Below are 24,546 nucleotides of genomic sequence, written 5' to 3' on the forward strand. Positions count from 1 at the left end.
AGGGTACAATGCTTGAACCATTGAGTGAACATGGTCCTCCAGAATGGTTCGGTAGTCCTTTGCAGTGGTGCCCCCATTTAGAACAAATAGTGGGCCTAGAGCATGCTGTGATATTACAGCCCAAACCATCACTGATCCACCGCATGCTGCATGCTGGGTACACAACAGTCCAGGTGGTACAGTAATCCACTTTGGGGCATCACCACACCGTAAGTCTCCAGTGAAGGTGGATTCAGGGAACAATACATATTACACATTGTCCACAGCCCAAGATATTGTAGCACCAGCGTGGTGCTTGTCCCAGTGTTTGCACGTGTCTTGTAGGTACCTGGTCCGATCCTCGTGTGTAATTAGCTTACGTAAATCTCCCACCGTGTATGTGTCTTGTAGTTCGGCGTCTGACAGCCCTGTGTTTCCTGTGTGTATTTGGTTCGGTGCTCGTTGGGTGCCTGATGTAGTCCTTTTAAGGGCCGCCAATAAAGAGCGTGTTCTCCCCGGCTAGTGACTGTTCGTGTCTCTCTCTGAACCTGTGATGCCTCGGTCCACCCGACGCCACAATATGCACTGCTGGCACCATTGAAAGTGACTTTTAGCATTGGCACGAGTGACCAAAGGCTTGGCTATAGTTTTCATGAATCATGAATATTGACCCCATGCATCTCTCCACAAAAAGTTTTGGTGGAAACAGGAGTCGAGTGTGCATTTAATTCTAGAGCGAGTTGGGGAACTGTTTTGTTTTTTGGATACAGTCGGGGTTAGTGCCCAGACATCCATTTCAGACAGCTTCCTCTTGCGTCCACAGTTACTCCTGTTGGATGTGGTCCATCCTTCATGGTGGCATGCCAATATTACCCTGGGTACCCTGCTTCTTGATACACCACAAAACTTGCTGTCCTGATCACAGATGCGCCAGCCAGACAAACACCAAGAATTAGTCTTCTGTTGAACTTCCATATCCCATAATGTTGCGCGAATTAATATTTTACATACAGCTGTGCCATTGCTCTGTTAATTCAACTTTGACATTCTGCTCTTACTGATGGAATGTACAATTAATGAAGATTGGCCCTGTGCATATGTAGGCATGAAACCTCAAGCTCTATTTTGCCCAGTTTCATTGTCCAACCCCTGTACATGCTGCTTATGAGTGTTCTATGAATGTATTATAAATGCATTATGAAAGTAAATGTAAAGCATTATGTTTATAAGAATTAGTTATTTTCTTGATCTGTGATCAAGTCCTCCAGTCAGCATTTTCCCTAATAAAACATTATAGAAATAACCAGCAATTCAGTGTATAATTAAATCTGCTCATTCACTATGTTCACATATATTTTTAAGCCCACTTTGTTTTCTCAGTTCTAAAATAGATAACTGATGAGTCCAATAAAGTGTTTGCTCTGTAAAATACTGGCAGTCAATTAGATCTTTCATTAAAGATAATTTGATGGATGTGTCACAGGTCCAAACACATGGCTCATTACCCTCAGGTTGTTCTTTACCTACTTATCCTTATGATCCTTAACGATCTATGCCTCCAACAGTAACCCTAATCTTCCCTTTCCTTAGGAAATACACCAGAGCATTATATCATTCATGGCTTAAACCTCTACATGACCACTTTGGTTGAATGTGCTTGGGATATTTATACATTTAAAATGAAATGAATATACCTGCAGATGCTTACATTTAGGTTAGTAAGCCACATCATGCCCATGTAGATATGCAGCTGTTGACAGTCTTAGGCCTCAAACCCCTATTACTGTTAGCCCACCTCCATAAGCAAGAACTTAGGATGTTGACACCCAACCCATGCCATCCACATAGCAGGCAGCCATCAGTACTTGGCTTGACCTGCAATAGGAGCCTGCTTTCAGAAGCAAAACCAGCATGCACCACTGGAGCAGTTGGAGGTTAGGGGGCCGAAGGACACTGACGCATCAATACTAATATGCTGACCCTGAAATTTGAATGAACCTTTTAATCAAAAGTCCTATGCATGCTATGCAGATCTTGTCGGGCAGGTGCTCCAAGTTAAATGGACTGGCCAACCCAAGATGAAGTACTCCGGAAGACACATTTAGGCATCCAATATACCAATGAAGCTTCACAGCCTTCAGCATGAAGGGAATCTAAACTAGTCAACATTAACCCCATGTTGAAAGTGGGCTGAGGTTTTAACATCCAGTCCAAGAGGGTACTAGGGAAAGCAGCATTTACATTGAGTCACTGATTCTCAGACCATCCACACCGCCTGATCAGTACCAGGTCCTGAGTCCCATATAGCAAGTACCTTCCCTTTCTCATCCCCGTTTCCCATCCCAAGTGTAGGGCTCTCCAGAGTCACCCAGGGAAATATTCCCCATCACAACCCATAGGCAGTAAGCAGTGTGATGATTGAGAATATCTACACAACATAGCAGCCAAAATACGACAACTGGATCGAGTACTACTAGTGCTTTATTCAGTCACAAGATGCACCTTTAGGTTCCAGCACAGCAGCCACATTAGGGGGAAACATAACAAGCAGCGCAGAATATGCCAGGCAAGTTAGGTGGCTCCTTCCATTCTGGTACCATGCACAGCTTGGCACATTAGGGCAGTAGGTACCTATCCCTTCAGCATATACAGCTGTCCAGGCTGACTACCCATGGGAGGACCCTGTTGGATAGCAATGGGACCCAGAACACCTGTGCCTTGAGCACCTGCAGGGGCAAGAAGGGTGCCTCAGTCACACCAACACAAGCCACCAGAGCATCTTCTGGGCAGAGCCAAGCATACCTGCTACACCTGCAGGTCCACAGCTGGTGTCACAGCAGCCACACACCTGGTCATTCCCATCCACAGACATCCACCTGCAATGGGGAATAGCAATTGTTTAGCAGCTCAACTCATCCAGCATCATAATGCTGCAGCCACTGACCTGTTAGCAGCAAGAGAGAAGGAACAAGCCTTGTGTTGGGAATCCACAGGCACAGAAGCCACTGTTGCTCTCAGGCTGCAAGTAATGAACATCTAGGGGGACAACAAAAGCATGCTAGCTGCCAGTTCATTTAAGCATGGAAATCCTGCACGAGTGCCTGTACTCACTGAGCTCCTGCCATCTTGAGAGAACCTGAAAGCATCCAGCTGAAGCTGCAGCTTGTCATCCTGCTTTCTGGGCAGGAACTGGGAGCGGGATCCTGTCACCTTGGCATCAATCAGGCACCTGAAGGCCAGCCATGTCAAGCAGCATTGCCCAAGTGGCCTCATACACAACCATACAATGTTACTCACCCAGAGTCCTGCACAAAGGCATAGCTAGGGACAGAGGACACATCAGGGACCAAGGTGGCCACACAGCTGTCCACAAAGACACGCAGGGGCTGACTGTTGCCCACAAGGACAGAGGCTTCAATGTTCAGGACATTTCCCAGGAAGTACACATTGGAGGCCCTCTCATTCTGCCATGCATCTGTACAGAGGGCACATGCACTTGAGGACAAGCCCACAGAGCAAAGCCAGATATGCTGCATGAATCCCCTGCCTACCGTCCATCAGCCTCAATGAGAAATCCAGTTGTGCTTCAGCTGCCATTGTGGCATAGTAGGGGATCCAGGTTGGCACCAGGGCATTGCTGCTCACGTTCTGTTTCCTAAGGAGCAAGGATCATTCAGTCACTAGAATGAATTGCTCCTATGGCTAGGGAGCACCAAAGCACATGGGGCATCCTCACCTCAAATAGTGGCACTCAATGCCAACCATAGCACCATTGGTCCTCACAATGGGGAGGCCATTAATACCCCTGGGTGTGTAGATCAATACAAAGCTGTAGACCAGGGCATCAGCAGTCATCTGTAAAAGGGCAACATGATTAACACTAGTATAGCAAAGATGCAACCATCAGAAGGAAGCCCTCATACCGTCAGTGTACTTCCACAGGCCTGCAGCACAGATTGAAACCTCACTGTGCCAGAAGCATCCTGCCCAATGGGTGCACAGCCACCAAAGGTGATGTCTGATGCATTGATTGGCTGACCATTACCAAGGAGGATTGGCTGCACAAGCACCACAACAGAATCCTCCCCACATACAACACTCACACCATCAGGGTTCACTTGTATTCCAGTCACAGATTTAACCAGAGCAGGAGCAACTTGCTTGGTCAGGAACAGTCCACTCTGGAAGCCCGCCACCTGCGGAGCCCCTAGTCCGCTCTGGAAGCCCGCCACCTGCGGAGCCCCGAGCCCGCTCTGGAAGCCCGCCACCTGCGGAGCCCCGAGCCCGCTCTGGAAGCCCGCCACCTGCGGAGCCCCGAGCCCGCTCTGGAAGCCCGCCACCTGCGGAGCCCCTAGTCCGCTCTGGAAGCCCGCCACCTGCGGAGCCCCGAGCCCGCTCTGGAAGCCCGCCACCTGCGGAGCCCCTAGTCCGCTCTGGAAGCCCGCCACCTGCGGAGCCCCGAGCCCGCTCTGGAAGCCCGCCACCTGCGGAGCCCCGAGCCCGCTCTGGAAGCCCGCCACCTGCGGAGCCCCTAGTCCGCTCTGGAAGCCGGCCGACTGCGGAGCCCCAAGTCCGCTCTGGAAGCCCGCCGACTGCGGAGCCCCTAGTCCGCTCTGGAAGCCCGCCGACTGCGGAGCCCCGAGCCCGCTCTGGAAGCCGGCCGCCTGGGGAGCCCCGAGCCCGCTCTGGAAGCCGGCCGCCTGCGGAGCCCCTAGTCCGCTCTGGAAGCCTGCTGACTGTGGAGCCCCTTGCTTAGCCAGATAGCCAGTTAGTAGCTGGGCAGTCTTCGCCGGAAACCCGAACTTCTGTTGAGCTTCACAGCTGCAACCTAATAAAAGAAGCAGCACTAACACACCCCCATGCACTGCCATTGTCCTGAAGCTGGTAGCAAAGCACACCATACTGACTGTGCAGCTAGGAGACTGTTTTATATCATGCTGACATCATCTGCACCCCCAGGCCTGTTCTGATTTGTCAGTATGTAATCCTCACCATGCAGTGTTAATCAAACACTGCTTGGGCTCTAACGATTGAAACTCATCGCTCTACCAACAGTTACTTTTCTAACTGCAGTCATCAGTTTGTTGCTCTCATGCTGTAATTCCCCAGAGCACACATACAGAGACATTTTAGTGGTGGTTTTTGCCTTAAATCATTCTGACTTCCCGACACAACAGCATGTGGCTAACATGTGGGACCTATCGTCATGCAAAATACCTATCTCCCCAAATCCATTATTTCAGTAGTGACATTACATTGCCATTTGTATTAATCTTATAAATTACAAAGTGCATCTCACTTAAAGGTCAAAAAACTGTCATGATGCAGTCATTACACAGGCATTCATGCAGATGTTGCAAACTGCAATTGAAAATAAAACTCACTTATGAGGAAAATACATGAAACCACTATCAACGTGCATCACATGGCTGACATTCTGGTAAAAGTTCTGGATTGTTGCTCAGATCACAATGACAAATATGCTCAAATTTCAAAAATTTATCGTCGCCGATTCTTCATGATCTTCTCCATGTAAGTCAACAAGAGACTCTGGAGGAAACCCACCACAGACACTTCGTGTACAGGCTGGCCATGATGTCCAGCAGCTTTGGAGATCTCAGTCTCAGGACGTCCCACAGGGCAACTTGATCAACTGAGTAAAACACTTTACGAAAATTGACAAAGGCTGCAAAGAACCATTAAAATTATTGCACTTTACGAGAACCCTCAGTGCCAGGATGCGGCCGATGGTAGATTTCTTCGGCATAAAACCAGACTGCTCCGGTTGCTGACAGGCAAGCAAGTGATCACGGCTCCTAAGGACGACCATAGCAAGGACCTTAGCCGGCACTGAGAGCAGTGTTATCCCCCTGTAGTTGCCGCAATCCAGGGCCCAGTTGTTCAAACAATTTAATCCAGATCAAAGTGATCCGGATTTTGAAATCCCTTGTTTTGCTATCCAGGATTTGGTAATCCATTTTACTTTTATGTCAGTTTTTCAAAGCAACACTGGATTGGATCACTGTTGTTCAAAAACATTATTTTCAGGATTACCAAATCCGGTTTACTAGTGCATTAACAAAAAATAGAATAATAACATTCTAAGTGGTCTCAGATTATTGGTGCTGAGTTTGTGCTGAATAAAAGCACATGTAATGTCAGGGTCAGCCCCTGCTGTGGTCCTACCATGTCCTTTCCCCGTTTGACCAGCAGGAGTCGCTGGTCATCCCGTTCTTTATGTTAGTCTTTGTTCTCCTCTGTTACCTGTCTGGTCATGTGGCTCAATGTGTTGAGCATGTGGTTGTCTGTGTGCCCTTCTGTCCTGTGTTTGAATCCCACCTCTTCTGTTTTTGTATTTTGCTCCCTAGTGTTTCATTTGAGTTTCTTTAGTTGGCCACAAATAGCCATTATGTGTTTTCATTTGAACAAACAGAAAACACCACAATAAACCAGAGCAACCTCCAATGTTCTCTCAAAATGAGGGACAGAATGGACATGTCGTCAGGGATGCAATTGTAAGATATTACTTCTGACTGGTGAATTGAATAATAGTAATTATTGTCATTTTCATTAAAATACAATGGACAGTAGAGCTTTTTGTTTTGAGCTTTGAGATTTTGTTTGAGTACAGATATCTCATGGGGATTTTTTTTCCCTTGACTATACCGAAAGGCTTCATGTCTTATCTCCTACTTTATTTTCACTGCCAGTGTCCTAGTTCAACAGTTGTACAAAACATAAATAAATGTATATATCATCAGCAAACATTGCTTTTGTGATCAGTTTTCAAATTTTATTTAACCTTGTGCCAGAAATCCACCCTTGAATCCACCCTTGTGTTGGGATAAGGATTATTCTGATTTTTTGGATCTAATGTATCCCAATTCAAACACAAACTTTTGAACAACACAAAGTGAAGGTTTGATCCAGATTAAAACCGAGATTGGATAAGGTGATCTGTGGCCTGTACTAAGAAGCGGGGTTACTAGCTTATCGGGGTAACTTGTTGGATTTAAGGTAGTCTGGGCAAAATGTAAGTGAACGGATATGAAGTCCATTTAAACTGTGGTACCTTAAATCCGACAAGTTACCCCGATAAGCCAGTAACCCCGCTTCGTAGTACAGGCCACTGATCTGATTTCAGAATCCCTCTTTTCCCTTTGAACAACCTGTTTTAAGGATTCTATCCAATCCGTTATCTGAAATCCCATTGGATTACTTTTGAACAACTGCGCCCAGGTGATCACCCTTCCCTCTTTAGATAGGGACTACAAGTCTCATTTTCCAGTCGGTTGGGATGATGCCTGACTCCCAAGTTGAAGCAAAGATTGCCTGCAATACCAGGAGGACTGCTTTACCACCAGCCTGGAAAAGTTCACCCCAGATACCACAGAACTAACTTTCATAAATGCTTTTGTCAAGTTATGCCACTGTCCTGAAAGGTTTATGATGGTGTCACATAAGCTTATGAAGAGCACCTTTGAGTTACCCAAAAGCCATGCGACGAATGAACAGCTGCCAGATTGTTGGAAGTGTTGGCACTACACTGATAATCACATCTGGCAATGCATCAGGAGTCCTTCACAACTGCCTCTTTTCCACCAATGTGGGCCGGTGCCAGACTTTTTCCCAATCCAGCACTGGTTCCACATGATTCTGCTACAAGGAAATGGCCCTGTGCCAGAGAAAATGGCTCCAGCATGGCACTGCAGAAAACCTGGGCTCAGAACTTGGCACCCTAATGTCCAAACCAAACGCATGTGGAAAATTCAGTCTATAACTGACATAGTCCAACATTGGTGCTGGCAGTAGAACTTGCCAGCTTATTACTGGAATAAGATTACATTTTTTTTTTTTTAAATTCTGTTTAAAAAAAGATCGATCCGCTGGCCAGATTTAGTAAAGTATGTCACAGTTTGAATAAATCAAATATGCCATTTGAGTCCTGAAGGTCACAAGGTGGACTAAGGTTCAATTTTTAGCATTACTGTGATTGTTAACAGGACAGCAGTAAAATGAGCAAGAATGAGTAAACTCAGACAGGGAGCCTTTAAAGACAAATGATACAGGCAAGACACGGGTGCAACAAGTCATACTCTGAAAACCCATTTGATTTTAACATAAAACCCTCACTCCTCCCCAACATTTTTTTGAAACCAGTTAAATCAGGCTGGTTCTCAAAAGGCACCAAGTGAAAACTAGCCTAGCACCAGCTGTGGTAGAGGAAATGACAAACCTGAAATTGATAGATCACTGTCAAGGACATGGTGTGTGTATGGCCATGTCCCTACACATACTGTGGGAGCACCAACCAATTTGGTTCCTACCAAATTTGAAGCCAAGTCTTCACCCTTCCAATGCTGCCATTCACCTTCAGTACAGAAACCAGCTACATCAGCTGTTCACCTGGTACTGGTACCACCAAGACTTTCCATCTAGGGACCCATTCTAGTCTTAATCCATAGGCAGCAAGCAGTGGGATATGGATGGAGTGTAACAATACAATCATGTAGTGTTCTTGAAGCAAAGAAAGGTAGACAACTACACCATTTCAAACACTATTGCTGCTTTATTCAGTCAAGGTTGTGCCATTTGTTCCCAGCATAGTCCAACAGCAACCACATGGGGGAAACAACATAACAAGCACTGCAGAATATGCCAGGCGAGTTAGGTGGCTCCTTCCATCCTGGTACCATGCACAGCTTGGTACATTAGGGCAGTAGGTACCTATCCCTTCAGCATATACAGCTGTCCAGGCTGACTACCCATGGGAGGACCCTGTTGGATAGCAATGGGACCCAGAACACCTGTGCCTTGAGCACCTGCAGGGGCAAGAAGGGTGCCTCAGTCACACCAACACAAGCCACCAGAGCATCTTCTGGGCAGAGCCAAGCATACCTGCTACACCTGCAGGTCCACAGCTGGTGTCACAGCAGCCACACACCTGGTCATTCCCATCCACAGACATCCACCTGCAATGGGGAATAGCAATTGTTTAGCAGCTCAACTCATCCAGCATCATAATGCTACAGCCACTGACCTGTTAGCAGCAAGAGAGAAGGAACAAGCCTTGTGTTGGGAATCCACAGGCACAGAAGCCACTGTTGCTCTCAGGCTGCAAGTAATGAACATCTAGGGGGACAACAAAAGCATGTCAGATGCCATCACAACCAGTTCATTTGAGCACAGAAATCCTGCATGAGTGCCTGTACTCACTGAGCTCCTGCCATCTTGAGAGAACCTGAAAGCATCCAGCTGAAGCTGCAGCTTGTCATCCTGCTTTCTGGGCAGGAACTGGGAGCGGGATCCTGTCACCTTGGCATCAGTCAGGCACCTGAAGGCCAGGCATGTCAAGCAGCATTTGCCCAAGTGGCCTCATACACAACCATACAATGTTACTCACCCAGAGTTCTGCACAAAGGCATAGCTAGGGACAGAGGACACATCAGGGACCAAGGTGGCCACACAGCTGTCCACAAAGACACGCAGGGGCTGACTGTTGCCCACAAGGACAGAGACTTCAATGTTCAGGACATTTCCCAGGAAGTACACATTGGAGGCCCTCTCATTCTGCCATGCATCTGTACAGAGGGCACATGCACTTCAGGACAAGCCCACAGAGCAAAGCCAGATATGCTGCATGAATCCCTCGCCTACCATCCATCAGCCTCAGTGAGAAGCTGAGTTGTGCCTCAGCAGCCATTGTGGCATAGTAGGGGATCCAGGTTGGCACCAGGGCATTGCTGCTCACATTTTGTTTCCTAAGGAGCAAGCATGATTTAGAGATCAGTGGTCATTGACACCAAAGAAATGGTCCTCTGCATTTAACCCATATGTATCATGACATGCAGGGGGCAGCTAGTTCAGCACCCAGGGAGTAGTGCCTTGCTGGTCAGGGACTCAAACCTGCAATCAGTTACAAGTGATTTTCCCCAACCATTAAGCCACCACTAGCCATTTGGTACAGTCACTAGAATGAATGGCTCCTATGGCTAGGAAGCACCAAAGCATATGGGGCATCCTCACCTCAAATAGTGACACTCAATACCAACCATAGCAGCATTGGTCCTCACAATGGGGAGGCCATTAATACCCCTGGGTGTGTAGACCAATGCAAAGCTGTAGACCAGGGCATCAGCAGTCATCTGGAGAAGATGGACATGATTAGCACTAGCATAGCCAACACAGCAACCGGCAGAAGGAAGCCCTCATACCATCAGTGTACTTCCACAGGCCTGCAGTGCAGATTGAAACCTCACTGTGCCAGAAGCATCCTGCCCAATGGGTGCACAGCCACCGAAGGTGATGTCTGATGCATTGATGGGCTGACCATTACCAAGGAGGATTGGTTGCACAAGCACCACAACGGAATCCTCCCCACATACAACACTCACACTATCAGGGCTCACTTGCATTCCAGTCACAGATTTAACCAGAGCAGGAGCCACTTGCTTGCCCAGATAGCCAGTTGCCGACACCTTAGGACCACCTGCGCCAACCTGGAAGCCGGTCGAAGCCACCTGGGGAGCACCTGCGCCAACCTGGAAGCCGGTCGCCGACACCTTGGGACCACCTGCGCCAACCTGGAAGCCGGTCGCTGACACCTTGGGACCACCTGCGCCAACCTGATAGCCGGTCAAAGCCACCTGGGGAGCACCTACGCCAACCTGATAGCCGGTCAAAGCCACCTTGGGACCACCTGCGCCAACCTGATAGCCGGTCGAAGCCACCTTGGGACCACCTACACCAACCTGATAGCCGGTCGCCGCCACCTGGGGAGCCCCTGCACCAACCTGATAGCCGGACGAAGCCACCTGGGGAGCGCCTACGCCAACCTGATAGCTGGTCGAAGCTACCTGGGGAGCCCCTACGCCAACCTGGAAGCCGTTCAAAGCCACCTGGGGACCACCTACGCCAACCTGATAGCTGGTCGAAGCTACCTGGGGAGCCCCTACGCCAACCTGGAAGCCGTTCAAAGCCACCTGGGGACCACCTACGCCAACCTGATAGCCAGTCGCCGCCACCTTGGGACCACCTACGCCAACCTGATAACTGGCTGCCACCACCTGAGGAGCACCTAATCCATTCTGATAACCTGCCGGCACCTGAGGGATCTTCACTTGAAAGCCAGGCTTCAGTTGAGCTTTACTGCTACAACCTAATAAAAGAAGCAGCACTATAAACCTCTCATGCACTGCCATTGTTTCAGAGCTGGGAGCAAAGCACACTGACTTGGCTGCTTTGCTTGCAGACTATATTGTAGTTGCTGAAATCCTCTACACCTGCCAGGCCTGTTCTGATTCGTCAGGTTGGAATCCTCACCATGCAGCGTTAATCAAACACTGCTTGAGCTCTAACGATTGAAACTCATCTCTCTACCAACAGTTACTTTTTTACCAGCAGTCATCAGTTTGTTTCTCTCATGCTGTAATTCCCCAGAGCACACATACAGAGACATTTTAGTGGTGTTTTTTGGCTTAAATGATTTTAACCTCCTGACATGTTACTGTCACTGTCCGATATCTATATCTATCTCCCCAAATCTATTTTTTCAGTAGCGTGAAAAAACACATCTTCTCAGAATCAACTTTGCACAACTTCGAACCTGAAACAATGTAATGAGACACCCTTAGCATCACAAATAGAAATGTGTATTTACAAAGCCAACAGCAAACTGTTTAATACGCAAAAAATATTTAAATCATCCGTTTGCTCTGTGTGGTGATGACATGGAAAGTGACTGCATGGTCAGTGTCTTTGTTCATCTATTGTCTGCATGGGCTTATAAATGCATAGCCTATAAATTTGTTCAGTGTACACTCAAACTTCAATAATTTATCATCACCGATTCTTCATGATCTTGTCCATGTAAGTAAACATGAGACTCTGGAGCAAACCCACCACAGACACATAACCAGAGACAAGATACAAAGCTACCACTGACACAGGAAGAACATGTAAGCTGTGCACACACAGAACGAGGGACAAGATACAGTACAAGATGGTCAGCAGCCATGCCACCTGCAGGTCAGACTAGGTAATCCACATGAAGCTAAGCAGGTTTGGTTCTGGCCAGTACTTGGAGAGGAGACCAGCTAGGAAAGCTGGGTTCCTGCTGGAAGAGGCATTGGTGCGACCACCAAGTTAGCCCATCCTGTGGTCTGTGTGGATCCCAAAGCAGTGGCAAGGACACTGTGCTGTGAAACTGCTGCAGAGGTTCTGACCCTCTCTCAGGTCATAAAAGGTCCCTGGGCATCCTTTGAAAGAGTAGGGGTGGCACCCAGATGTTCTGGCTAAAATTGGCCAATGTGGCCTTATCAGATCTGGCCTCCTCATCAATCCCCTATATCTAATTGGTGAATTCTCTCCTGCTCCTTCACCACCTGAGCTACTGTGTGGTCAGTGTACTGGTACAGAATGGCTGTCATCTCATCATCCAGGTGGGGGCTACACAGTGGTGGGGGTTGAAGTGGCTCCCCATTGCTTCTGTAAAGTGCTTTGGGTGTCTTGAATAATGCTATATAAATGCAACATTCATTCATTCATGCATTCAAACCACCAGTCTCTGGAGGTGTGAGGCTATGCTGCTGTTCATTGTCGCCATGTGTAACGCTCCTTTAAGAAATATTCACCTTCTGTTTTACAGCTGGTTTTACATGGAAAATTCACTTTTGTCACTCTGACACACTGAAAGTATAGAGTCCATCATAACTTTTTATATCACTTGAAGTCTCATAACTTTGTCAGCATACACCTATGAAACTCAACATCGCTTATATATCAACTTGACAGGAGTTGCATTATCAGCTACAAATTTGGAACAGGTCAGGCCAGGTCAGGTTGGCGAGCATGCGCTGATGCAGTGGGTTGCCACACCCACCACTTGGCTAAACTCCTTGGGATCCTGGCTGGCAACCCCCCCAGGCAGACACACGGTCCAGGCCCCCACTCCAGAAATGGCCGTCCTTCTGCCGCAGCCAGGTGTCATGCGGGGTGTCCACTCAGTCTGGTCCAGCCACTCGGGTCCTCAGCAATGAGGATTCTGAGAGTTGAATCACCCTCAGGGAAACGTGCCACATGGCCATAGTGTCGTAACTGCTGCTACTGTACCTCAGAATGCAGGTAATGTGCCTCATTCAGGACGGCTCTAGCAAAGTCAAACCAGCGGTATCCAAGGATTCTCCAAAGAGACACAGTACCGAAGGGCTCCAGTCTTCATCTCAGCTCACTGGATAGTGTCCATGTCTCACAGATATACAAGACAGGGAGCACCAGGACTCTAAAGACTTGGACCTTCGTCCTCTTGCAAAGATAGCGGGAGCCACACACCAGGGACCTCATGACCCCCCCCCCCATGTTCTCCCAATTGGTCTACTGACTCCATAGGAAGAGTCACCAGAGACATGAACGTCACTGAACAGGGAAGTCAAAGGCACCTATGAGTTACTCAAAAGCCATGCGATGCATAAACAGCTGGCAGTCGCAAGTGTTGTCACTACACTGCTAACTACATGTGGCAATGCATCAGGAGTCCTTCACAACTGCCTCATTTCCACTAATGTGGGCTGGTCCCAGACTCCCCCCCCCCTTCCCAAATCTGGCACTGGTGCCACATGTTTCAGCCATAAAGAAATGGCTCCAGGACAGCACTGCAGAAAAGCTGGGTTCAGAATTTGGCACTGTATCATTAAAAGTGGGATGGAGCTAAAATTGAGGCTGGTCACTAACAAGGGCATTGTTTTTGTATGGCCATCTCCCTTCCAATAATGGGGGAGTACCAATCAATTTGGTTCACACCAAGGCTACCAAGCCTACACCCTTCAAGCCCCAGGATGATCAAGAATCTCAATCCAGTATGACCACCTAATGTAGCAAGTTAAGGTGACACCAGCCTATAGCACTTGGTCACCACCACACTGAAAGGAGGTGGCTGCTTTTGTAGTTAATCCACAAAACAGGATTTTTGTGGTGGGAATCAGTATTTGTTTTCCCATGCTGCCATTCACCTTTGGTTTAAAGACTAGCCTTATCAACTGTTCGGACCTGGTACTGAACTCCAGGTATTGGACACCTTCACTGAAAAGGTTGTTAGTGAAGGAAACGCCATTGTGTACAACCCCACCAAACCCTTTCATCTAGGGACCCATTCTAGTCTTAATCCATAAGCAGTAAGATGTGTTCTTGGAGCAAAGAAAACTGCACCATTTCAAATACTATTACTGCTTTATTCAGTCAAGGTGGTGCCATTTGTTCCCAGCACAGTCCAACAGCAGCTACCCCATGGGGGGGGGGGAACATAAGCAGTGCAGAATATGCCAAGCAAGCCAAGTGGCTCCTTCCATCCTGGTACCATGCACAGCTTGGTACATTAGGGCAGTAGGTACCTATCCCTTCAGCATATACAGCTGTCCAGGCTGACTACCCATGGGAGGACCCTGTTGGACAGTAATGGGGCCCAGAACACCTGTGCCTTGAGCACCTGCAGGGGCAAGAAGGGTGCCTCAGTCACACCAACACAAGCCACCAGAGCATCTTCTGGGCAGAGCCAAGCATACCTGCTACACCTGCAGGTCCACAGCTGGTGTCACAGCAGCCACACACCTGGTCATTCCCATCCACAGACATCCACCTGCAATGGGGAATAGCAATTGTTTAGCAGCTCAACTCATCCAGCATCATAATGCTGCAGCCACTGACCTGTTAGCAGCAAGAGAGAAGGAACAAGCCTTGTGTTGGGAATCCACAGGCACAGAAGCCACTGTTGCTCTCAGGCTGCAAGTAATGAACATCTAGGGGACAACAAAAGCTTGTCAGATGCCATCACAACCAGTTCACTTAAGTACAGAAATCCAGCACATGTGCCTGTACTCACTGAGCTCCTGCCATCTTGAGAGAACCTGAAAGCATCCAGCTGAAGCTGCAGCTTGTCATCCTGCTTTCTGGGCAGGAACTGGGAGTGGGATCCTGTCACCTTGGCATCAGTCAGGCACCTGAAGGCCAGGCATGTCAAGCAGCATTGCCCAAGTGGCCTCATACACAACCATACAATGTTACTCACCCAGAGTTCTGCACAAAGGCATAGCTAGGGACAGAGGACACATCAGGGACCAAGGTGGCCACACAGCTGTCCACAAAGACACGCAGGGGCTGACTGTTGCCCACAAGGACAGAGGCTTCAATGTTCAGGACATTTCCCAGGAAGTACACATTGGAGGCCCTCTCATTCTGCCATGCATCTGTACAAAGGGCACATGCACTTGAGGACAAGCCCACAGAGCAAAGCCAAAAATGCTGCATGAATCCCTCACCTACCATCCATCAGCCTTAATGAGAAATTCAGCTGTGCTTCTGCTGCCATTGTGGCATAGTAGGGGATCCAGGTTGGCACCAGGGCATTGCTGCTCACATTCTGTTTCCTAAGGAACAGGCATCCTTAGGGGTCAGTCACTAGAATGAATGGCTCCTATGGCTAAGGAGCACCAAAGCTTATGGGGCATCCTCACCTCAAATAGTGACACTCAATGCCAACCACAGCACCATTGGTCCTCACAATGGGGCTGCCATTAATACCGCTGGGTGTGTAGATCAATGCAAAGCTGTAGACCAGGGCATCAGAGGTCATCTGGAGAAGATGAACATGATTAGCACTAGCATAGCCAACATTGCAACCGGCAGAAGGAAGCCCTCATACCATTAGTGTACTTCCACAGGCCTGTAGTGCAGATTGAAACCTCACTGTGCCAGAAGCATCCTGCCCAGTGGGTGCACAGCCACCAAAGGTGATGTCTGATGCATTGATCAGCTGGCCAATAGCTAGAAGGTCTTGTTGCACATCCACTATAACTGAATCCTCCCCACACACAACCCTCACACTATCAGGGTTCACTTGCATTCCAGTCACAGATTTAACCAGAGCAGGAGCCACTTGCTTGCCCAGATAGCCAGTCGCCGCCACCTGGGGAGCCCCTACACCAACCTGATAGCCAGTCGCCGCCACCTTGGGACCACCTAGGCCAACCTGGAAGCCGGTCGAAGCCACCTTGGGACCACCTACGCCAACCTGATAGCCGGTCGAAGCCACCTGGGGAGCCCCTACGCCAACCTGGAAGCCGGTCGAAGCCACCTGGGGACCACCTACACCAACCTGATAGCCGGTCGAAGCCACCTGGGGAGCACCTGCGCCAGCCTGATAGCCGGTCGAAGCCACCTGGGGAGCCCCTGCGCCAACCTGATAGATGGTCGCCAACACCTTCGGATCACCTGCGCCAACCTGGAAGCCGGACGCTGACACCTTGGGACCACCTGCACCAACCTGATAGCCGGTCACTGACACCTTGGGACCACCTGCACCAACCTGGAAGCCGGTCACTGACACCTTGGGACCACCTGCACCAACCTGGAAGCCGGTCACTGACACCTTGGGACCACCTGCACCAACCTGGAAGCCGGTCGAAGCCACCTGGGGAGCCCCTGCGCCAACCTGATAGCCGGTCGAAGCCACCTGGGGACCACCTACGCCAACCTGATAGCCGGTCGAAGCCACCTGGGGACCACCTACGCCAACCTGATAGCCGGTCGAAGCCACCTTGGGACCACCTACGCCAACCTGATAACTGGCTGCCACCACCTGGGGAGCCCCTAATCCATTCTGATAACCTGCTGGCACCTGAGGGGTCTTCACTTGAAATCCAGGCTTTAGTTGAGCTTTACAGCTACAACCTAATAAAAGAAGCAGCACTATAACCCTCTGATGCACTGCCATTGTTTCAGAGCTCGGAGCAAAGCACACTAATTTGGCTGCTTTGCTTGCAGACTATATTGTAGTTGCTGAAATCCTCTACACCTGCCAGGCCTGTTCTGATTCGTCAGTATGGAATCCTCACCATGCAGGGTTAATCAAACACTGCTTGGGCTCTAACGACTGAAATACATTTTTCTGCCAACAGTTACTTTTTTCCCAGCAGTTATCAGTTTGGTGCTCTCATGCTGTAATTGCCCACAGCACACATACACTGAGATTTTACTGGTGTTTTTTTTGGCTTTAAATAATATCGACTTCCTGGCACATGACTGCACATGGCCAACAATTATATTTGGTACATATTGTAATGTGGACATATCTACAACCCCACCCCCCGCCACCTTTATTATTATTTTCCATAATCCTATTTCATTCTGACTGGTCAGCAGGGTCGTTGTTAATTGTTAATTCGAGCGTAAGGAGAGGAAAAGCGTCTCTCGTCACTTTAGAGGGAGTGCTGAAGTATGAGCCCACCTGCTATGTTAGTAGGTTCCTCTAGGGGCGCTACTGATTACACGTTTCTACCAAACCTCACAACGAAAATGTTCCCTGTAGTCAGTGCATCGATAATGAATGAAGCGATGACTTATTGAGGGTTATGGCGCCGAGTGTTGGGTAGATGATAAAGCGTGTTAGTCGTCTTGCGAACAAAGCTAACTGCTACAAACGGGTGCTGTGATTAAACTTAGATCTAATACATTTAGTGAATATCTACGTACATTTCCGAATGTTGCGTTATGGCGAAGCACCATGGACGCGGGTGAAAGGCCGGTATTCGAGCATTTACGTTTATATTTGAGTGTTTGTTCGTGTTGCCCACTATCTCATAGTGATTGCAAGGTGTTCACAATGTAATTTATCCTTGAAAATGGGATTAGATCTCTGTGATCGGTTCATTTTAGGGTATATACTGAGTTATATGCGCAAGAAGAGTATACTCTATTCTGCGGTTTCATATTGTTTTATATTCTTAATTTTGTGAGTCGCGGGAGTGAATCTACCGCAGCGATGTAAATGCTCTACAAGCCAAAACAGTAAAACCCATATTGTGTTATTTCCATACATTCCAGACGCTGCATCCTTATTTAAATGAGTTGCACCAGCGTGGACTGACGTGCCGCACTTCTGGTCCATAACATGATTGTCCCTGTCCTATTAAAATACCTGTCTCCCCAAAATCCATTTTTTCTGGTATGTGACAAAACACACGACTTTATAGATTAAACCTAAAACAAGGAAATGAGCACCATTTGCACGACATATCGAAATGTATCTTTATACAGCCAGCCGTCAATGAACGGTTTAATGTCTTTAATGGACTTAACGTGGGCTGTTGTCAGTGAAGCAGGTATGTCAGTGTCAATAAGACACAGGCTAATCTCACGTTATATTCCCAGTTAGCAATGATGCTACTTAGCTAGTTCTCTAGATATCAACGTTAAGTTGCTAAAATTAGTCAAGTAATCCATGAAAACGACAATCATAAACACAGTTGTTTACTATAACAAACAAATACTAGTTTGTTATAAAAAGTAGATAATAAAAACATGTTTTCATTAGTCAATTAGATGTCATGTGCTATCAGTACACGGAGAATGAGCGTATACCATCTATAATAAAAAGTCTCTATCGTCAAAAAGTGAACATACGCAGTTTTCATCAGACAGTGATGATATTCCACTTCCGCACAGGGCAGGTCAGATTAAAAGTAGGACACCCCACTTTGAAATTTCACTCTTTTGCTTTTTCACATTGAATCCCAAACTACTTTATACTCATGTATTGTTAGAATAATAGGCTGTTGGCACACAATAGTCTTTAGGCCAATTCATCCTTTGTAATGTCTAATCACTACGTTACAAAAAACATGCTATGTGTAAACTTCAACAGCTAGAGGACCTTTGCCAGTGCGAGATTGCTGCCACGAAACTGCTAATTAACCAAGTTATATCTGGCAATGTCTCTGCAGTCTTTTGCCAACCAGAGATTTTCAAAGGTATTGTCCGTGGTTTGTGCACGTCACTAACATTTCACATCCCAGGGCCTGAGGGCATCGCTATGAGTATGGACATATCCCTCCACATGATGTGGCAGTACTGTGCATGTCTAAGGGGTTTTCTGGGCCAATTTGTTCTGTGCTAGGGCTGTCCCGATATCAGATTTTCATAACATGTTTATCGTGGCTAAAAGAAATCACGATAATATTATCTTGGTATCTATAGGGCGGTGGCAATATAATCGTGATCATATGATGCGCGTGCAATAATCACCAGGGGCTAGCCATTGCGTACGCACAAAACGGTCCTGAAAAAGGCGTATGCAACTTCCCATGCAAACATTGCGATCTATAGAACCAAACCTGACGGTAGAATTTGCGTACCCTTACAGAAACACTGCCCCATGCATATGAATATTTTAGAGAAAATTTGTGATCCTGATGGAAATGGTGAATTGAAGACAGATTGTAGAATAAATGTGAGTGGGAGCATTGGGATCCTACCCGCACCTATAGTCATGAGCTATGGGTAGTGACCGAAAGAACGAGATCACGAATACAAGCGGCCGAAATGAGTTTCCTCCGCAGGGTGGCTGCGCTCTCCCTTAGAGATAGGGTGAGGAGCTCGGTCATTCGGGAGGGACTCAGAGTAGAGCCGCTGCTCCTCCGCATCGAGAGGAGCCAGATGAGGTGGCTCGGGCATCTGCTTAGGATGCCTCCTGGACGCCTCCCTGGTGAGGAGTTCTGGGCGTGTCCCACTGGGAGGAGGCCCCGGGGAGACCCAGGGCACGCTGGAGAGTCTATGTCTCTCGGCTGCCTTTGGAACGCCTCGGGATTCCCCCAGAGGAGCTGGATGAAGTGGCCGGGGAGAGGGAAGTCTGGGTCTCCCTGCTTAGACTGCTGCCCCTGCGACCCAACCTTGGATAAGCGGTGGAGTATGGATGGATGAATATTTAGGAAATATATCCTGTCCCCAGGTTACGATGGGGTTACATTCTGAAAAACCAATCATTTATTGTAAGAGGATTTTATTGCACATTTCCCTTATGAATCATTTGAAAGGGAAACACTACAGCACATACACTGAAAAAAAACACACAAATCAGTGTGTAAGACTGTCTTTCACTTTGATGTAACAAGTGAAGATAGGAATTGCAGGTACTCAGTTGGTTTGTTCCAAGCTGTAGCAATGGTTTAAAAATTAAGCACTGGTGGAAACCAGTGCTAAGGTTAATACCCTTACCTACTGTTAGGGTGAAGTAGTTGCTGATACTGGATGGGTATTCTGCATTTCATTTATCAGTAGCACTGTATGACCCCTAGTCCCTACCATTGTTGAAATCAATCCTATAACCTTCTATTCAGAAGAATCACTTGCATGTTACAAAGGTGATTCCAAACCAGGCTGTGGTGCTAGAGATCACCACATTGAAGGGAGGCCATCAGCCACTCCCCAGAACAGACTGAGGGAATCAGCATTCACTTCTGACTAGCCTTGTCTGTTGGTTCCAGGCCCTGATCCCCATACAGGGGGAACCTTCCCTAAAATGGCTTCCTTGGTGAAGGAACCACCAACACCTTCCACCTAAGGGTATGGCTTTCCCACAGGGTCCATTTCCAGTCATGAAATCCACAGGCAGCAAGCAGTGGGAATTCCTAGGCAGTCCAGAAGTGTACTTGGGAGCCAAGAAATAAAGCAGACAACTGCACCATTTCAAATACTACTAGTGCTTTATTCAGTCACAAGACAGTGCCCTTGGTCTCCAGCACAGCTGCCACAGAGGGAAGCAGCACAGATCACAGCAGGCAAGTTAATTGGCTCCTTCCATCCTGGTACCATGCACAGCTTGGTACATTAGGGCAGTAGGTACCTATCCCTTCAGCATATACAGCTGTCCAGGCTGACTACCCATGGGAGGACCCTTTTGGATAGCAATGGGACCCAGAACACCTGTGCCTTGAGCACCTGCAAGGGCAAGGAGGGAGCCTCAGTCACACCAACACAAGCCACCAGAGCATCTCCTGGGCAGAGCCAAGCATACCTGCTACACCTGCAGGTCCACAGCTGGTGTCACAGCAGCCACACACCTGGTCATTCCCATCCACAGACATCCACCTGCAATGGGGAATAGCAATTGTTTAGCAGCTCACCTCATCCAGCATCATAATGCTGCAGCCACTGACCTGTTAGCAGCAAGAGAGAAGGAACAAGCCTTGTGTTGGGAATCCACAGGCACAGAAGCCACTGTTGCTCTCAGGCTGCAAGTAATGAACATCTAGGACAACAAAAGCTTGTCAGATGCCATCACAACCAGTTCATTTAAGCATGGAAATCCTGCATGAGTGCCTGTACTCACTGAGCTCCTGCCATCTTGAGAGAACCTGAAAGCATCCAGCTGAAGCTGCAGCTTGTCATCCTGCTTTCTGGGCAGGAACTGGGAGTGGGATCCTGTCACCTTGGCATCAGTCAGGCACCTGAAGGCCAGGCATGTCAAGCAGCATTGCCCAAGTGGCCTCATACACAACCATACAATGTTACTCACCCAGAGTTCTGCACAAAGGCATAGCTAGGGACAGAGGACACATCAGGGACCAAGGTGGCCACACAGCTGTCCACAAAGACACGCAGGGGCTGACTGTTGCCCACAAGGACAGAGGCTTTGATGTTCAGGACACTTCCCAGGAAGTACACATTGGAGGCCCTCTCATTCTGCCATGCATCTGTACAGAGGGCACATGCACTTGAGGACAAGCCCACAGAGCAAAGCCAGATATGCTGCATGAATCCCTTGCCTACCATCCATCAGCCTCAGTGAGAAGCTCAGTTGTGCCTCAGCAGCCATTGTGGCATAGTAGGGGATCCAGGTTGGCACCAGGGCATTGCTGCTCACATTTTGTTTCCTAAGGAGCAAGCATGATTTAGAGATCAGTGGTCATTGACACCAAAGAAATGGTCCTCTGCATTTAACCCATATGCATCATGACATGCAGGGGGCAGCTAATTCAGCACCCAGGGACTAGTGCCTTGCTGGTCAGGGACTCAAACCTGCAATCAGTTATGAGTTTCCCCTAACCATTAAGCCACCACTACCATTTGGTAGAGTCACTAGAATGAATGGCTCCTATGGCTAGGAAGCAAAGCTTATGGGGCATCCTCACCTCAAATAGTGACACTCAATGCCAACCATAGCACCATTGGTCCTCACAATGGGGAGGCCATTAATACCCCTGGGTGTGTAGACCAATGCAAAGCTGTAGACCAGGGCATCAGCAGTCATCTGGAGAAGATGAACATGATTAGCACTAGCATAGCCAACACAGCAACCAGCAGAAGGAAGCCCTCATACCGTCAGTGTACTTCCACAGGCCTGCAGTGCAGATTGAAACCTCACTGTGCCAGAAGCATCCTGCCCAATGGGTGCACAGCCACCAAAGGTGATGTCTGATGCATTGATTGGCTGACCATTACCAAGGAGCATTGGTTGCACAAGCACCACAACGGAATCCTCCCCACATACAACACTCACACCATCAGGGTTCACTTGCATTCCAGTCACAGATTTAACCAGAGCAGGAGCCACTTGCTTGCCCAGATAGCCAGTCGCAACCACCTGGGGACCGCCTACGCCAACCTGATAGCCGGTGGCCGACACCTGGGGAGCACCTACGCCAACCTGATAGCCGGTCGAAGCCACCTGGGGAGCACCTACGCCAACCTGGAAGCCGGTCGAAGCCACCTGGGGAGCACCTACGCCAACCTGGAAGCCGGTCGCCGACACCTTGGGACCGCCTGCGCCAACCTGGAAGCCGGTCGCCGACACCTGGGGACCGCCTACGCCAACCTGATAGCCGGTGGCCGACACCTGGGGAGCGCCTACGCCAACCTGATAGCCGGTCGAAGCCACCTGGGGAGCACCTACGCCAACCTGGAAGCCGGTCGAAGCCACCTGGGGAGCACCTACGCCAACCTGGAAGCCGGTCGAAGCCACCTGGGGAGCACCTACGCCAACCTGGAAGCCGGTCGCCGACACCTTGGGACCACCTGCGCCAACCTGGAAGCCGGTCGCCGACACCAGGGGACCACCTGCGCCAACCTGATAGCCGGTCGAAGCCACCTGGGGAGCACCTACGCCAACCTGGAAGCCGGTCGCCGACACCTGGGGACCACCTGCGCCAACCTGGAAGCCGGTCGAAGCCACCTGGGGAGCACCTACGCCAACCTGGAAGCCGGTCGAAGCTACCTGGGGAGCCCCTACGCCAACCTGGAAGCCGGTCGAAGCCACCTTGGGACCACCTACGCCAACCTGATAACTGGCTGCCACCACCTGAGGAGCACCTAATCCATTCTGATAACCTGCTGGCACCTGAGGGATCTTCACTTGATATCCAGGCTTCAATTGAGCTTTACAGCTACAACCTAATAAAAGAAGCAGCACTATAACCCTCTCATGCACTGCCATTGTTTCAGAGCTGGGAGCAAAGCACACTGATTTGGCTGCTTTGCTTGCAGACTATATTATAGTTGCTGAAATCCTCTACACCTGCCAGGCCTGTTCAGCTTCGTCAGTATGGAATCCTCACCATGCAGGGTTAATCAAACACTGCTTGGGCTCTAACGACTGAAATACATTTTTCTACCAACAGTTACATTTTTCCAGCAGTTATCAGTTTGGTGCTCTCATGCTGTAATTGCCCACAGCACACATACAATGAGATTTTACTGGTGTTTTTTTTGGCTTTAAATAATATCGACTTCCTGGCACATGACTGCACATGGCCAGCAATTATATTTGGTGCATATTGTAAAGTGGGAATATCTACAACCCCACCCCCCGCCGCCTTTATTATTATTTTCCATAATCCTATTTCATTCTGACTGGTCAGCAGGGTCGTTGTTAATTGTTAATTCGAGTGTAAGGAGAGGAAAAGCGTCTCTCGTCACTTTAGAGGGAGTTCTGAAGTATGAGCCCACCTGCTATGTTAGGAGGTTCCTCTAGGGGCGCTACTGATTACACGTAACTACCAAACCTCACAACGAAAATGTTCCCTGTAGACAGTGCATCGATAAGGTAGGAGGCGATGATTTACTGAGGGTTATGGCGTCCAGTGTTGGATAGATGATAAAGCGTGTTAGTCGTCTTGCGAACAAAGTCTAACTGCTTACTTACATCTAATACAATTTCGCGTAGGTTATTTAGTGAATATCTACGTACATTTCCGAATGTTGCGCTATGGTGAAGCACCATGGAATTGGATGAAGCGCCGATGTTATGCAGAAAAAGGGATCCCTGCCGAAAAAGGCATCCTTGCCTTAGAATGCATGCCGGTGTTCCGACGAGTTGAGCTTTTAAGGGTTTTTTAGGGGTCAGGGTTTTTTTTAGGAGTTAGGGTTAGGGTTTTAGGGGTGTTTTGGGGATTAGGGTTAGGGTTTTAGAGGATTTTTGGGGGTTAGGGTTAGAGTTTTACGGGTTTTTTGGGGCTATTGATTAGCACTACGCTAGCCTTACTTATAGTAGCTCAACTCGTTTCAGATCAGCGATCAATCGGTCATTTAGAGACGGGCATGCATTCTACGGCAGGGATGCCTTTTTCGGCAGAACACCGGTATTCGAGCAGCTGTTACGGTTGCTAAGCTAACGGCAGTTATTGGAGTTTTTTGTGTCTAAGCATTTACGTTTATATTTGAGTGTGCATGTTGCCCACTATCTCAGTGATTGCAAGGTGTTTTCAATGTAATTTATCATTGAAAATGAGAATAGATGGGTGTGAT

General features: G+C 48.5%; 4 protein-coding genes across 13 annotated transcripts in view; all 4 read right to left on the minus strand.

The window, feature by feature from the left end:
- Positions 1-24,546, minus strand: part of LOC140578670 (zona pellucida sperm-binding protein 3-like) — a 92,033-nt gene that overhangs the window by 62,623 nt on the left and 4,864 nt on the right. The window lies entirely within an intron of this gene.
- On the minus strand, positions 2,443-4,895 carry LOC140578688 (zona pellucida sperm-binding protein 3-like). Its single transcript, XM_072700481.1, has 8 exons — positions 3,903-4,895; positions 3,716-3,834; positions 3,531-3,634; positions 3,277-3,454; positions 3,091-3,208; positions 2,924-3,015; positions 2,782-2,855; positions 2,443-2,705 (listed from the first exon to the last, which is right to left on the minus strand). The coding sequence occupies exons 1-8, from the start codon at positions 4,878-4,880 to the stop codon at positions 2,611-2,613; spliced, it is 1,758 nt and encodes a 585-aa protein (XP_072556582.1). The 5' UTR covers positions 4,881-4,895; the 3' UTR covers positions 2,443-2,610.
- Positions 8,529-23,282, minus strand: LOC140578671 (zona pellucida sperm-binding protein 3-like). Of its 6 annotated transcripts, none has more exons than XM_072700397.1 (10): positions 22,577-23,282; positions 22,514-22,534; positions 10,194-10,751; positions 10,006-10,124; positions 9,637-9,740; positions 9,383-9,560; positions 9,196-9,313; positions 9,020-9,111; positions 8,878-8,951; positions 8,529-8,801 (listed from the first exon to the last, which is right to left on the minus strand). In XM_072700397.1, the coding sequence occupies exons 1-10, from the start codon at positions 23,234-23,236 to the stop codon at positions 8,707-8,709; spliced, it is 2,019 nt and encodes a 672-aa protein (XP_072556498.1). In that variant the 5' UTR covers positions 23,237-23,282; the 3' UTR covers positions 8,529-8,706. The 6 variants fall into 6 exon arrangements, with proteins under 6 accessions (XP_072556498.1, XP_072556500.1, XP_072556503.1 ...); XM_072700399.1 differs by having other exon boundaries at positions 10,194-10,541; positions 22,388-22,534; XM_072700402.1 differs by lacking the exons at positions 22,514-22,534; positions 22,577-23,282 and adding exons at positions 16,271-16,333; positions 16,460-16,781 and having other exon boundaries at positions 10,194-10,667.
- Positions 14,184-15,871, minus strand: LOC140578597 (zona pellucida sperm-binding protein 3-like). The gene is made up of 8 exons (XM_072700185.1): positions 15,716-15,871; positions 15,483-15,601; positions 15,292-15,395; positions 15,038-15,215; positions 14,852-14,969; positions 14,677-14,768; positions 14,535-14,608; positions 14,184-14,458 (listed from the first exon to the last, which is right to left on the minus strand). The coding sequence occupies exons 1-8, from the start codon at positions 15,869-15,871 to the stop codon at positions 14,364-14,366; spliced, it is 936 nt and encodes a 311-aa protein (XP_072556286.1). The 3' UTR covers positions 14,184-14,363.

The sequence above is a fragment of the Paramormyrops kingsleyae genome, chromosome 16 (assembly GCF_048594095.1).
Source record: "Paramormyrops kingsleyae isolate MSU_618 chromosome 16, PKINGS_0.4, whole genome shotgun sequence".
Lineage (NCBI taxonomy): Eukaryota > Metazoa > Chordata > Actinopteri > Osteoglossiformes > Mormyridae > Paramormyrops > Paramormyrops kingsleyae.